General features: G+C 57.8%; 4 protein-coding genes across 4 annotated transcripts; 1 reads left to right on the top strand and 3 right to left on the bottom strand.

Moving 5' to 3' along the window:
• Positions 1-1,421: 1,421 nt before the first annotated feature.
• Positions 1,422-6,143, bottom strand: N657DRAFT_642167 (uncharacterized protein). Its single transcript, XM_062792293.1, has 4 exons — positions 5,774-6,143; positions 5,630-5,720; positions 2,376-5,573; positions 1,422-2,320 (listed from the first exon to the last, which is right to left on the bottom strand). The coding sequence occupies exons 1-4, from the start codon at positions 5,947-5,949 to the stop codon at positions 1,697-1,699; spliced, it is 4,089 nt and encodes a 1,362-aa protein (XP_062649217.1). The 5' UTR covers positions 5,950-6,143; the 3' UTR covers positions 1,422-1,696.
• A 266-nt stretch (positions 6,144-6,409) lies between these two features.
• N657DRAFT_688213 (DNA repair protein rad18) lies at positions 6,410-8,242 on the top strand. The gene is made up of 2 exons (XM_062796927.1): positions 6,410-7,051; positions 7,108-8,242. The coding sequence occupies exons 1-2, from the start codon at positions 6,529-6,531 to the stop codon at positions 7,971-7,973; spliced, it is 1,389 nt and encodes a 462-aa protein (XP_062649216.1). The 5' UTR covers positions 6,410-6,528; the 3' UTR covers positions 7,974-8,242.
• On the bottom strand, positions 7,993-10,025 carry N657DRAFT_590981 (uncharacterized protein). Its single transcript, XM_062789896.1, has 2 exons — positions 9,698-10,025; positions 7,993-9,627 (listed from the first exon to the last, which is right to left on the bottom strand). Exons 1-2 carry the CDS (start codon positions 9,748-9,750, stop codon positions 8,250-8,252), a joined length of 1,431 nt encoding a protein of 476 aa, XP_062649215.1. The 5' UTR covers positions 9,751-10,025; the 3' UTR covers positions 7,993-8,249.
• A 160-nt stretch (positions 10,026-10,185) lies between these two features.
• On the bottom strand, positions 10,186-12,505 carry N657DRAFT_642161 (uncharacterized protein). Its single transcript, XM_062792292.1, has one exon. The coding sequence runs from the start codon at positions 12,442-12,444 to the stop codon at positions 10,330-10,332; it is 2,115 nt and encodes a 704-aa protein (XP_062649214.1). The 5' UTR covers positions 12,445-12,505; the 3' UTR covers positions 10,186-10,329.
• Between the last annotated feature and the right edge of the window lie 480 nt (positions 12,506-12,985).

The raw sequence follows: 12,985 nt of genomic DNA, 5'->3' as shown, positions 1-12,985 counted from the left end.
AGAATCGAAGCCAGAAGAATACCCAAGCTGCGACGAGAGCTAACAAGGGCACGCGACCTCCGAAAAAGAAGGCAAGACTGGTAGTTCGAGGGATCTCGTGTCGTCGCGGGACTAGGCGGTCAGGCATGAATCGGTTAGTGCCGTGCAAGATCTTATGTCGTTGGGACAAGAGCAGGCGCCGATGCGGGGCAGACCGAGTGATGAAAAATGCAGCAAAGATCAGAGGGAGCGGTTTATCGAATGAGAGATCTGGTTGTTGACAAAGTCAAGACGCGAAGCGGCCGGTCAAGAGCTGTCTGCGGTTTGACGACGATGTTGTCAGCAACGGGTGCACATGGATGCAGGTGAGGGTTCTGGCGCAGCAGCTTGCTGTGGCTGACAGTGCAGACAGAAGACCCAAGGCGGCCGTCGGCTGCGAGGCACAGCAAACGACAGGTATTTTAGTAATAAGACAAGTAATTCAGGGAGACTCACCAATAAGATTTGAACTACTCCAGCCAGAGACAGTCATGCACGATTTCCATGCGTCGAGAACTCCGTCTGCATCTATCGAGATATAGAAAAGAAGTTGCGAGTGAACGAAAAGAAAACAGATTGTGGATCCCTTCAGCTGTCATGGGCAACTCAAGTCTGCGGTTTAGTTAACGCCCCCCACACAAGCCTGGCCCCGATCTGCCGGTATGACGTACCAACTGGGAGCGGCTGCCTCCAGCAGCTCGTCACCTGAGAAGAAACAGCATTGAAATGAATCACATTTCTCCTGGCCATAACCACCTCAACTAGCGTCACTGCCTACAGGTAGTTGGAGTTATCCCAACCTAAGGTAACGTATCCGTCTGTAAAGGGGGTGAGACTCGTTTGGCATCCCACCGCAACGAAGACACTTAACTATTCAACCCGGTTCCCTCGTGGGTTCACGAAGCTGAGATCTGGCTGCACAACATGAACCTTACCGTCACTAAGGGAAAGTACCCTCATCTTACTTTGTACACGGGAACCCGTGTCCAACCACACTGAGTTCACACACACCCACAGAGTAGCGGTACCAACCATGAAGATCGGTGTGCATACTTTCCCAACACAGCCCAAAAAATCCCCCAATCAATGTACGGGTCTTGGGATCTCCATTAAGCAAGGACAGGCCTCTATCGCCTTAGGTCGACCCAGTCATCCTTCTCTGTGAATGTAAAGCGGTCGAGAAACAGGCCTTCGTCCTCGCTTCCGGTCCACTGCATGACCTTGACCCGACACTGTAAGCCTCGAGTTTCCCGAAGCTGCACCCGCGGTACACTGTTACCAACCCACGTGCAGAGACTTGTGTCGTCGATGCAGGTGACAGTGCTGATCTCAACCAAACACTGTACTACAGCATGCTGACATGCAGTTGATGCACCACCTCAAGTTAGAACCCAAGTGAATGACCCGGGTCTCTATTATCGATCCGACAAATAATGGATGTTCAGCCCTTCCAGATAACGCTACCATCCAAACCAGATGGATATGCATGCCAACAAACAAGCTCCCTGCCTCAGCCAAGTCCAAGCGAACCAACGCCCAGAGAGACAATAGTCCTTTCCCCAACAAGAAGTCTATCCTACAGTACCCTCCGACCCAAACCCGAACAACCTCAGCCTGAAAATAATACTCCAACAACCCCTAAATTCATCAACCAACCAAACAGCCCCTGATACCAACTTCAAGACACCTCCTTACTCAACTCATAAGACCAGCCCCCATCCCTCCTCATCCGATCCCTCGCCGCAAGATCCTTCCTCATTTCCTCTTCTGTCAACCGATCGGCCCCGCTCCAGTTAGCACTGCTGGTCCTCGCCCTAAACTTGTTCCATCTGTCCTTGGTCTTGTTGAATACCTCCTCCATGTTGAGCGGCGCCGGCGGCCCAAAGACCTGCATGGGGTCGACCCGCTCCTGCGCGAGCAGCGCCGCCTTGAGGGCAGGCGAGTCCGCCCACGGAGCGATGGGCGCGTGCCCGTCATCGTCATCGTCGCTATCGTCGTCGGTTTGAATGTCCGGCAGCTCGATTGCCTCGCCGTTCTGGAAGCGCGGCGACGAGCGGGCTACCGGTTTGGCTGATTTGGGGGGGATGGCGGCTCCCCCCGGTCGCACGGGTGTGTGGTGGGACAGCCCAGGGTTAGGTTGTGGCGCGAACGGGATAGTTCCCTTGGAGAACTTCGCCATGTCGAGCGGGTGCTGAACAGCCTGGTTGTGCTGCGCTCTGACGGTGTCCTTGAAGAAGTCCCTGCTGGCGCTTGACGACGGGGGGTTGGTGTAGCCGTTGCCGTACATGGGCTTCGGCACGTCCTGCATCGACGAGTTAACATTCTGGTCTGAGACGGTCCGAATCCGGCTTGCTTACCTTCTTGAACCCTGTGGAGGGCCTGATAGGAGGGCCCTTGATGATCCGAGGGTTGTGAGTCTCCATCATATCGATATCCTCATCGAACTCCACGCTCATCCGCATGCGTTTTTCCTCCTTGCTGGGAAACGATGTCAAAGCCCGCTGTTGCTGTGGCGCCCTGGAGCTTTCCTCGCCCGCTTCCTGCGGCAGTGGCCGCTTTGAGGGCCCTTTTGTGCCGCTCGACAGGTCTGTGTTCACGAGTCGGCTTCCCTGGTGCATCATTGAACCCAGCCGCGACGGTGGCCTGGCGGTTGCCTTCTCGGATAGGTTGTACTGCGGAGGGCCGTTCGGCTGCGACCTGGTAGCAGGAGGAGGCGCCTTGGTCTGCTTGGCCTTCTCAATGTCGGCCTTCCTCTGAGCCGCCTTCCGCTCTTCTTCCCGCTGACGCTCCGCTTCGAGTTTGCGCTGCTGCTCTTGCCTGCGCTCCTCTGCCTGGGCGGCCCGCTTGCGCTCCAACTCAAGTTTGGCGTCACGCTTGCGCTGTGCCTCGCGCTTCTCTTGTTGCTTTAGTTTGGCTGCCATATCCAACGCTCTGGGCCGGTTCGTTGATGATGAAGCAGAGCTTTTGAAGCTCTGGTCAGACGCCTTTCCATGTAGAGAGGTTTGGCTCGCTTTGCCGTTGAGTGGCTTGGCAGAACCAGGGTGTGGCCCCAATGTGTCTTGCAAGGTGGTGGCAATAATACTGTTTGATGAGTGAACCTGCTGCGAGGCCGTGGTATTGACTAGGATCATTTTTGGAGCTTGCTTTGGCTTAACAAGGGGATCCTTCGTCGGCTTAAGAGGCCTCTTTGTGCCCTGTCTCATCGAGGAGGCCGTTGCGGGGCGGGAGATGGATTGGGGTGGTATTGCCGTCGTGGCCTCCGTCATCTCCATGTCAAGTTCATCCGGAGCTCCCTTATCAGCCTGCTCCGTCTGCCCTTTAATCCTGCGCGGCGTAGCTGTTGGTTTAGCTGGGCTTCTGAGGGCGTTCTTGGGCCCCGGCCCGGAAGTCCGGATATCGTGCGGTCGCGGCTGTGCTGGACGTTGTGCGGCCTTCTCCTGCTCCTTCCGAGCGGCAATTCGCTTTTCCATGGCCGCAATCCTTTCTTGCTCCTCGCTGAAGACCCGAGCCTTCTCCCGTTCCTCCTCCCGAACTCTTTCAAGCTTGTCCATCTGCTCAGCCAGACGCTTTGCCTCCTTCATCTCCTTCTCCTTTTCCCTTTCTCGCTCTTTTTCGTGCCTCTCCCGCTCCTTCGCTTCCAACCTCTCTCGCTCAGCTGAAGCTCGTGTCCTCCGCGAGCTATTACTGCGCGATGGGCTTAGCGGGGCTGAAGTGGCAGAAATCTGCCGCGAGAGGTCGGGGTAGACAACGGCTGAGTCTGTCTCGAAGGACTCGACTGAGGGACTAGGATGATAGCCCAGTTTTGTCATCGAGGGAGACTGCAACAGCGATAACTTGGCCTCGGCACTGATTGCTGCGCTGCCCGCCATCAAGACCTTGGAGCCTTTGATGAGAGAAGTCACCTTATTCTTGATCTGCTTCAATGGGCTATCCCTGAAACTACGTGTGGGAGACTTCGGAGGCGAGGGCGCCAAGTCATCCTCGGCCACCGTCGAGAGAGTTGGGTTCGAGATTGAGACAATCTTTTTCAAGGCAACGTCTTGCATGTCCGCATCGAGCTGCACCATGGTTGGCAAAGTGGGGACAGAAGCAGACTTGCCATGCTTCGATGTACGTTCTGGCATAAAGGCGGTCTTTGCTGGCGAGCCCGGCCCGCTCTTAGGAAGCCCGAATTCAGACTCGCCCGCTTTGCTCTTGGCTGATGCATCCTCCACAGGATCCGAAGGGCGATCGTCCAGGGGAGCGTACTTGGGACTCGCAGGCGCCACAGCGTTGTTGGGGGACCTAATCCACTCGTCTTCGTCATCATCCTCTGGGAAAGCCCCGGGGGCTGGGACGGAGTGTTTCGACCTGGGCGACGGTTTTCTTGCCGCTGGGGCAGGCGCCAGTTGTGACTGCAGCTGTGTAGTTGATACACTTTGTTGCGCTGGCAGCAGAATCGCAAGGGACTTCGACGGCCTGGGTCCAGTTGACTGTGCTTTCCCAAGCATGCTGATTTGGTCTTGGAGCATCTGTGTGTATGATCTGCTGTGGGAGGCGGCATCTTCCTTCTGGCTTGTAATCGCCTCGTCCACGTCCATGTCGTCATGCTCGTCCTCGGAAGACCCCTGCCGGATCGCGCTACCCAGGCTCTTACCCTCGGTCTGACGGCTGGGGTAACTCTGGCGGGAGAGACCCAGGTGACTGGTCCTTGACACGCGGGCTCCGCCCAGGCTCTTGTTGGAAGCGAGCGGCTCGCGAGGCGGCAGAGAAGCGAAGTTCATGCTGCTCTTACGTACAATTGGCCTGATGGGGCTTGAGGCATCGGATGGCGATCTGACTTCATCGGCGTCAGCCACACCGTCGCCCTCGTCGATGCCCTTGTTGGCGCTCTCCCCGAATACTTCTGTAGGCTTTGACAATCCTCTTCCTGGGCTAGAAGCTCTCTTCTCAGGTGAAAAGGATGAGTTTCGTGGCGAAGTCAGCTTTAGCGGGGAAGACGACTTTTGAGGCGATTGCGGAACTGGAGAGGCCGTCTCTTTCGGCGGAGGGGATCGTGGAGACATGATCGGTAAGCGGGTCCTCGCGGCAAACGGGCTGCCCGGTTGTACCATGGCAGACAAAGGTATTGGCGCAGAGTTTGCTGTCACGTAAGCTGTCGCCTGTGTCGTCTGGTTCTCGTCTATCGATCGATATATTTCATTGACAGAGCCAGCTGAGGGGCTTCTCAGCTCTGCTGGGTCGCTGGGATGCGGGAGTGGCGGGTCCGAGGTGTGCAGGTCTCGCTGAGGACTGTCCGACATTTCGATGTCCTTGTCGAAGCAGTCAAATGGGATTGTATCCTGTGACTGGCTGCCATGGTAGCCAGAGTCTGCAAGCGAAACGGGAGCCCGGGCCTCCACCCGGTGGGGAGGATGAACAACAGCGGGTTTGGCAGGGCTTTCGATATGGCAAACGGGGGGCTCGGCTTTATCCTCGGCTACCTGGATCGGGGGGCTTCGCGGCTGGGGCAGGCTTGACATGGCGAAGGGGTTTGGCGCCCCCTTTGGTGTGGCGGGGAACATGTTAGAGAGAGGCTGGGCGCACTGGTCAGCACGGCGACGCGTCCTCCCTGTTGTTTCTGCAGGCTTACCTTTCGCAGGCTGCTATGCTCGGCCTTCCTTGCTGTCCGCGGCGTCTTCCCACGCAACTTCCCGGGAGTTTTGAACAATTCCGCGACGTTCCTGTGAGGATTTGTCAGCCATGGCCTGGCAATCCTCGAGACGGCAGCGCGCACATCTGGTTATCCGAAAAGATCTCGGCCATGTGCTCGTTCAGCCAGTCGATTTCGTTGCGCGCAGAAAACGAGAACTCCTCAATCTCTGACCGAGCAATGCTCAAGGCTGATTCCCTCTCTTCGGCAATCCAGGCGGCCGAGCCGACCTGGAGACGGGGCCCTCCTCTCATCGCCATCGTCGCGTTTTGTGTCCGTCTAGGAGGCGAAGTAAACAATGGAAAAGTGCGCGACCACACAGCAAATGGCAAAGGGGGAGAAAAATGAAGGTCGGTGGAGGATGCTGCTCAACCTAACACGCCATGGAAAAAAGGATGATCAATTGCGAACGAAAGCTGGTTCCAGAAGAGGGCACAGCTGCCCTGTTTGCGAGGGAAGTTGAGTTGTGGGTTGTGTCAAGAAGGCCGCCTGGATTCGGTTAGGCTTTGTTTTGATTCTCTCCCAAAACGGAATGGTCCAGGCTGAAGCGCCCGGTGGGATCTCGATGCAACCTTTTGACGCCAGTTCACGTGCATTTGATTACGTCAGATTAAGATACAGTAACAACTTGCCTGGGAACACTGTGTTGACACTGTGGCCTTCCTCTTCCCGTCGCGCTTGGAAGAGGGTGTCGCGTCGTCCTTTTCGCTTCACTACTTGTCAGTACAGATGTTTGAATCTTTTGGACACGAACAACAACATGCCCTTCCCTTAATTGAAGCTTTCACATCTGCCTCGCATCCACACCCATACATTCCCCCCTCCTTTTCCTGGCAAAAATGGAATCCTGCAACGCCGAGGCCTTCGATGTGCCCGACTCGACCGACTGGATCGGCACCCCGCTTGCAGGCCTCATGGAGGTTGAGCAGGCCTTCCGCTGCCACGTCTGCAAGGACTTCTACAACTCGCCCATGATTACCTCGTGCAACCACACATTCTGTTCCATATGCATCCGGCGCTGTCTGTCCGTCGACGGCAAATGCCCCTTGTGTCGAGCACTCGACCAGGAGTCCAAGCTGCGGGGCAACTGGGCGCTGAGGGAGGCTGTCGACGCCTTCGTCAAATCTCGGGATACGATGTTGCGGTTCGCGAAGACTCCCGCCACCGTTGCCACACCGAGATCACCCAAGCGGAAAGCGGAGGAGTTGGAAGGGCTAGGACAAGAAGAGCGGAGGAACAAGAGACCGAGGATGACGACGCGGTCAAGCAAGGCGAAAGCGGTGGAGGCTACTGCTGCCATCATGTGCGAAGAGGTTGATGTGCCAGAAAGCGAGGACACAGCAGATTATGGGCCTGAGCCTGGTGCGTTGGTCCCGTCTTATATCGAACTGAACTGCTTGACTAACTGGTTTCCGTAGACGATGGACTTGTTGCATGTCCAATCTGTTGGACACGAATGAAGCCGTGGCAAGTTGACAGACACATCGACACGTCATGCCCGGGGTCCCCTCAACCACAGAAGGCGCAGCCATCGACAGCAAGCGACCGGGGAGGGAACTGCACGAGCATGCCCCGAAACCCATTCCAGAACCCGCCCACACCAACAAAGGCGCCAGAACGCCTCCCAGCACTCGCATACTCCATGCTCAAAGACACTGCGCTTCGCAAGAAGATGTCCGAACTAGGGCTTTCGACGGCCGGGTCACGACAAATGCTCGAGAGGCGACACCAGGAGTGGGTCACGATATGGAACGCTAACTGCGACTCGGCAAGGCCCAAACGGCGCGCCGAGCTGCTGCACGACCTGGATCTGTGGGAGAGGACGGTGGGCAGCCGCGCGCCGGCCATGTCACGCGCAGCAAACACGGGAGCGCAGATCAAGGACAAAGACTTCGACGGGGCGGCCTGGGCGGCGAAGCACGGCAATTCCTTCAAGGATCTCATCGCGAAAGCGCGTAGCTCGAGGAGCAAGGCCACCCAGAAGGTAGAGGAGGGCAATGCGGCCGAAGAGCCAGGAACAGCGCAAAGTGACGGGGGAGGGCCGAATGGAACGGTACCAAAGGCGCCGCCGTTAGTGGCCGATGTGGACTTGACAATGCCGCCATCAAGTCAGCCAGAGCCGCCCGACTCGCCATCTAAAGGGGGCAATGGTCCTCTCCTGGGGGGCCAAGTTGGCATTCTAGGAGGTTCAGGGAGTTTTTTTGGGAACGAGGTGCTCTATCCTCAAGCAGACAGCATATCCACGTGCAGCCCATCCAGGGAGTCAGAGGGGGCGCCCTTTTGAGCATGGCTTCCTTAAAAAAACAGACGATCGGTTTGACCTTCGTTATGGCCGTGCCAAGCGACGACTCCAGCCCGAATCATGACTATTTTACCCTATCTCATGCATACCTTGGCCAAAACGCCAGTAGCCGCCCTACAAGTAGAAAACCGTTTCTCCCATCATGCAAACGCCAGTAGTGCTCAGGATGTGCTGTTCGAATGGTTCGTTACACTAGAGAGGGAGAACTGAATTAGCCTCTGTATCTCTGCTTGCACAACAAGCAGAGGAGGGAACCAGTCAGGTAGCCTGCCGATCCGGAGTCTCCGTCAGGGACATCCTACTCATCAAGTCCTCCGCCGCCCGCATTTCCTTCTCCCCCGCCAACTGGCCCTCGTCCTTCCCCTTGACAGCAACAGACACCTCCCCAGCGGCCTCCAGCTTGGCCCTCACCTCCTCTGCCTCCTTCCTCTCTTCAGCTTCCTTCCTCTCCCGTTCCACTTCTTCCACCTTCCTCCTCTCCTCGCCCTCCATCGCCGCCAGTTCATCATCAATCTCCCGTTCATCCAAGACAACCGTACCCGCCGACTCGGCCAATATACTGCCCACCTCGTCCACAGCCGCCATCTGCTCCCTCAACTTGTCCACCACCTCCTCCACCCTCTCGACCCCACCAACCTGCGCCTGCAGACTCTGCAGCGCGGCGCTCGACGACTCCATCACCTTTACGAGCTGCACGTTATCCGCCGCCTGCTCAATCTGCGCCGCGACCTGCTCGAGCTGGTGGACGGTATCGAAGCGGCGGGCGAGGGTCGATTCAACGAGTTTCTTAGAGCGCAGGGCGGCTAGCGCGGCGACGCGGTTGTTCTTGGACACGGCCTGCTTCGTTTGGTCTGTGAGGTGCTCGATTCGGTGGGCTAGGAGGGCGGTTTGGTGGGTCAGGGAGGCGAGGAGTTCTTTGAGCTGGGCTATGGAGGTGTCTTCGGGGGTGATTTGTTGGTCGTCTTGGAGGTTGTTGTTGCTGGACTGGGTGCTTTTAATCTTAACGGTGATGCCGTCGTAGAAGATGGAGGATTTGTCACGGGAGAGAAAGCGTAACAGGACTTCAAGGTCGGTTTCAGAGAGGTGTTTGCCGTCGACCAACTGGTCGTTGAAGGTGCGGTGGAAGTGGGCTTTGGAAAAGGTGCGCTCGAACCGGCTTTGGGCGGGTTCGTTGGCGGCGTTGAGGTCGCTGAAGGTTTTGCTGGCCTCTTCCACATTGGCGACAACCACGAACTGCCCTGATGGCAGAGAGTCTTTTTTCAGGATGTCTGCAACACCGAGCTGCTTCATGGTCCACGCCGCGAGGTTCCATACCGACCACGGCCGGTGGTAGATGCTATCCTTTGCGTCCAGAAACTCCCGCAGAGGGATAAGGTCCTTGGCCGCCAGGGCCTCGCGGATGACCGCGCCCAGAGCGAGTGGCCTGCCGTACTGTTTCGATTCGAGAGCGCGGAGGAGCTGTTCATCGGAGTGGAGGACAAAGAGGTTTGGGGCTGCCGCACGACCGGCTGGGGCCAGTCCCGAGCGGGCAATATGGGCGAGGGCCTTGCGCCATGCTGAGACGTTTGCTTGGTAGCCGTCTGGGTTGAGGGTCCGTTGGGTCTGGAAGTCGGAGTAGAGGGCGGGAAGGCGGGCTCTGGGGTTATCTGTGAGTTGCTACGCCTTGACCAACGGATGAAAATGAATCTGAGCGAACAGGAGCATACTTTCTGAACGCCGGCTCGTTCTCCACGAGATAGTCAAGAAGTGATTGGCTCATGCTGTCGAGAACGGAAATTTGCTGCGAAGGGACTTGATGAAGCCTCTTGGAGAACGTAGGTGGAGATGCAGGATCGTGTTTTGCTGAATGGCCGGGCAACCGCCGAGGTCTATGGGTGTATGCCCTATCGCGGTCGCGGAACAGCCAGGAATATCGGCTCGACAAAACATTCAGAAGACCGCGACGCCAGGCAGCCGTGACACGGTCCTAGACCCCCAAGCACGCGCTCCAGCCAAGTTGAAGAGTGTGGATGACGACAATCAGTGGTTCAAACAATGACGTCCAGGCATCACAAGCAGGCAGCAGGCGTCACCCGTCCTATCTTATCTAGCTATGAAATAGTGGGGCATTGCCCTTCAAGGTGTTCGGACCGAGCTTCCCGGTCGAGTCTGAGGACAGAACATGAAAACAGGTCCAAGAGACGACGGGATGGTTCGAAGACACCGTGAACCATGTGCGATGTCTTCTTGTTAATTTCAACCGGCATCATCGATAAACAACAGCCCAGATGACCCGACGCCAGCTCATGCATCCTACCCTCGACGTTGTCTACTGGTGCCTCTATCCGTCCGTCTGGTGTTAACCGAACCCATCGTCTGGGAAAGTACTCCCTTCGTTCTCCGGCAGACTGGCCGGATCTGTATTGTTCAACGGCGCTGTCTCCAGCCCACCGCCCCCTCCAACACGCGTAATCAAGCTGGTCCTCCTGGATCGCCTATTCCCGAGCGTCTCGCTCTCCTCATCAACCTCGCCCTCTCCTTGCTCCTCTTCTGCCTGCTCCGCGCCCCGCCCCCTGTCCGCCCTTAACACGCCCTTGACCTGGTCATTCAGATGCGCAAGAAAATCGCTGGCCACGGCAAACTTCTGCACGCCGCACTCGCCGGGGAGCAGCGCATACATCCTGCGCGCCGCGTTCAGGCACTTCTGCGCCTGCACGTACTTGGCCTGGGCCATCCACGCCTCGGCGCCGAGCACGCTCCACAGGGCCGACTTGCGGCGCCGGCTGCCCCACTCTTGCGAGCCCGTGCCCGACTTCGAGGCGTAGTATACCGCCATGCGCTCTCTGAGGAGGGCGTCGCCGACGGTGCCCATCAGCCGGGACTCCAGCACCCTGATGTCCCACCGGACAGCCTCGTCTAAACCAGCGCCACCGCGAAGCCGCAGGAGCTCGAGGGCTAGCAGTGTGCACCGCGTTGCTCCGTAAAGGGAGTTGCAGCGGGTATGGTAGGAGTAGAATGCCTGCTCGATCATCTGGCTGATAGTCTCGATGCGGGTTTTTGAGGACATGTTCGGCGGCATGATGAGGAGGGCGAGGGCGGCCATTTCGTTGGCCGAGGCGTGGTACTTCCACGCCTTGTCGTTTTGAAAATCGCCGCGCAGCAGTTCGTATGTCGACATGGCCAGCTTCCAGTCACGCAGCATGAAGGCGAAATCCGCGAGCCGTCGCATGATGGCCTCAGGGCTGTCCGCCCGGTAGAATCCAAGCACGTCGTAGTTGCTCGATGAGCTGGAGCCGGAGCTGGAAGAGCTACGCCCTGAGCTGCCGAAAGTGAACCTCTTTGACAAGCTCATGAAGCGCCCGCTGATACCACGCCTCCTTGACGCCACCTGGTCGTTCCAGACCGAGACATTCCTTTCCATGGTAGGAATTACGGACTGCGTCACCATCTCGCGCACAAATGTCCTTATTGCTGTCGCGTCTGACTCGAAGATGTACCTCGTGGGGTCCTCAAAATCTTCCCTCATGTCGCTCTCCTCGATATCGGCCAGTTCCTCGGCGGCCGTCATCCAGTCGCTCCGTGGAAGGGGTATGCTGTCGTCGTCCGTCTCAGCGCTCTGGGTACTGCGTAACCTCAGCAGATGACAGTGCAGCCCAAAGTTCCGCTTCATCTGCTCAAACAGCGCCATCGACTTGGCGATATCGCCATTCTCCTCGTCATGTACCAGGATGTAGTACCGCAGGTAGTCCTGGTCCACCCAAGGCGGCAACCTGCGCTCGCCCTGGCTCGTCTCCTGGTACAGCGTCTGCAGGGCCTCGATCGGCGCCGTATTCCTCGAGCTGATGGCCATGACGCACGCCACGGGATGTGCAAACGTCTCATGACACGCCAGTGGTATCCCAGACAGCAACCGCCGCAGATACAGCGCATAGTACGGCGACGTCGCATCCACAGCATCCAAGTCCACATCCTCCTCATCTGCATGCGCACCCGCACTATACGCCTCCTCGGCAAAACGCAAATGCCTCTCAACAACCTTCTCCACCGTCCCAATCACTTCCTCCCTGCCACCCTTCCCACCCTCACTTAACCCGTTCACATTCCCGGTCACCCCCCCCTTTTCCCCCTCAGGAGGCTCCACCCCCTCCCCAAACCTCACAAACCGTACCGCAAAATTCTCCCACGCCTTCGCCGCCCCGTTGCTATCCCTCACCGTCACCTTCCCCTGCACCCTCTCCCCAAAAGGCCGCAGCAGCTCCCACAGGCCCCCCACAAACCCCTTTTCCCGCACGAGCGCATCCACATCCTCTGACGCGTGGATCGCCACATGCGGGACGAAGCTGCGCAGCAGGAGATAGAGCGGATCGGACGGGTCATCCGCTGCTTCCGTGTCCAGCAGCGATAGTTGTTGCTGCTGTTGATTCTGCTGCTGTGTTTGTCGCAGTCCGCCGGCGCCGAACACCGACCCCGTCATCGTCGTGGTGGACGAGGTCATTGACCTTGCCGGGGAGCGGGGCAATATTGACGACGCTGCGGGCGAGGCGGAGCGGGAGGCGGGCGGGGAGAGGGTGGAGCGGAAGAGGGAGGCTGCTGCTGCGCCGGACGGGGTGGTGGAGTGGCGGTCGCGGCGGAGGAGGGGGAAGGGGGATTCGGACTGGGCGAGCGGGTGCGAATCGGAGGAGGAGGTCGGAAGGGATTGCCGGGTTTTGGGAGGTGGGCGCGTCATGGCGGCTGAGGCGGGTTGGGGGAGGGGGTGGATGGGTTGTGGAAGTTGGACATTGTCCGGGGGCTGCATGTGGTTGTTCGTGTTCGGGTGGGTGATCGTTGAAGATGCGATTAAGGGTTTTTTGAGGGTTCCTTGAAGGTGTTCGGTTCAGAAGGCCGTCTTAATCTGCATTGAGTTGTAAGTTGAAGAACCGGTAGGTATCGTAATTGTTCAGGCAATGAGCCAAACAATCAAGGTGTTGCCGGCTTTCAGTGTGTTGTCCCTTGCAGCTTCGATGTTTGGAAGTGGT

This window comes from Parathielavia appendiculata (genome assembly GCF_033297405.1).
Source record: "Parathielavia appendiculata strain CBS 731.68 unplaced genomic scaffold N657scaffold_3, whole genome shotgun sequence".
NCBI classification, from domain to species: Eukaryota; Fungi; Ascomycota; class Sordariomycetes; order Sordariales; family Chaetomiaceae; genus Parathielavia; species Parathielavia appendiculata.
Note: the sequence above shows the minus strand (reverse complement) of the source record. Positions and strands in the feature narration are given on the sequence as shown.

Coding starts and splice junctions, on each gene's coding strand:
- N657DRAFT_590981 (XM_062789896.1), bottom strand. CDS start 9,750: ATGAGCCAATCACTTCTTGACTATCTCGTGGAGAACGAGCCGGCGTTC. Junction 9,628..9,697: donor AACGAGCCGGCGTTCAGAAA/GTATGCTCCTGT, acceptor AGATAACCCCAG/AGCCCGCCTTCCCGCCCTCT.
- N657DRAFT_688213 (XM_062796927.1), top strand. CDS start 6,529: ATGGAATCCTGCAACGCCGAGGCCTTCGATGTGCCCGACTCGACCGAC. Junction 7,052..7,107: donor AGATTATGGGCCTGAGCCTG/GTGCGTTGGTCC, acceptor TGGTTTCCGTAG/ACGATGGACTTGTTGCATGT.
- N657DRAFT_642167 (XM_062792293.1), bottom strand. CDS start 5,949: ATGGCGATGAGAGGAGGGCCCCGTCTCCAGGTCGGCTCGGCCGCCTGG. Junction 5,721..5,773: donor ATCTTTTCGGATAACCAGAT/GTGCGCGCTGCC, acceptor AAATCCTCACAG/GAACGTCGCGGAATTGTTCA. Junction 5,574..5,629: donor AGCATAGCAGCCTGCGAAAG/GTAAGCCTGCAG, acceptor CAGTGCGCCCAG/CCTCTCTCTAACATGTTCCC.
- N657DRAFT_642161 (XM_062792292.1), bottom strand. CDS start 12,444: ATGACGGGGTCGGTGTTCGGCGCCGGCGGACTGCGACAAACACAGCAG.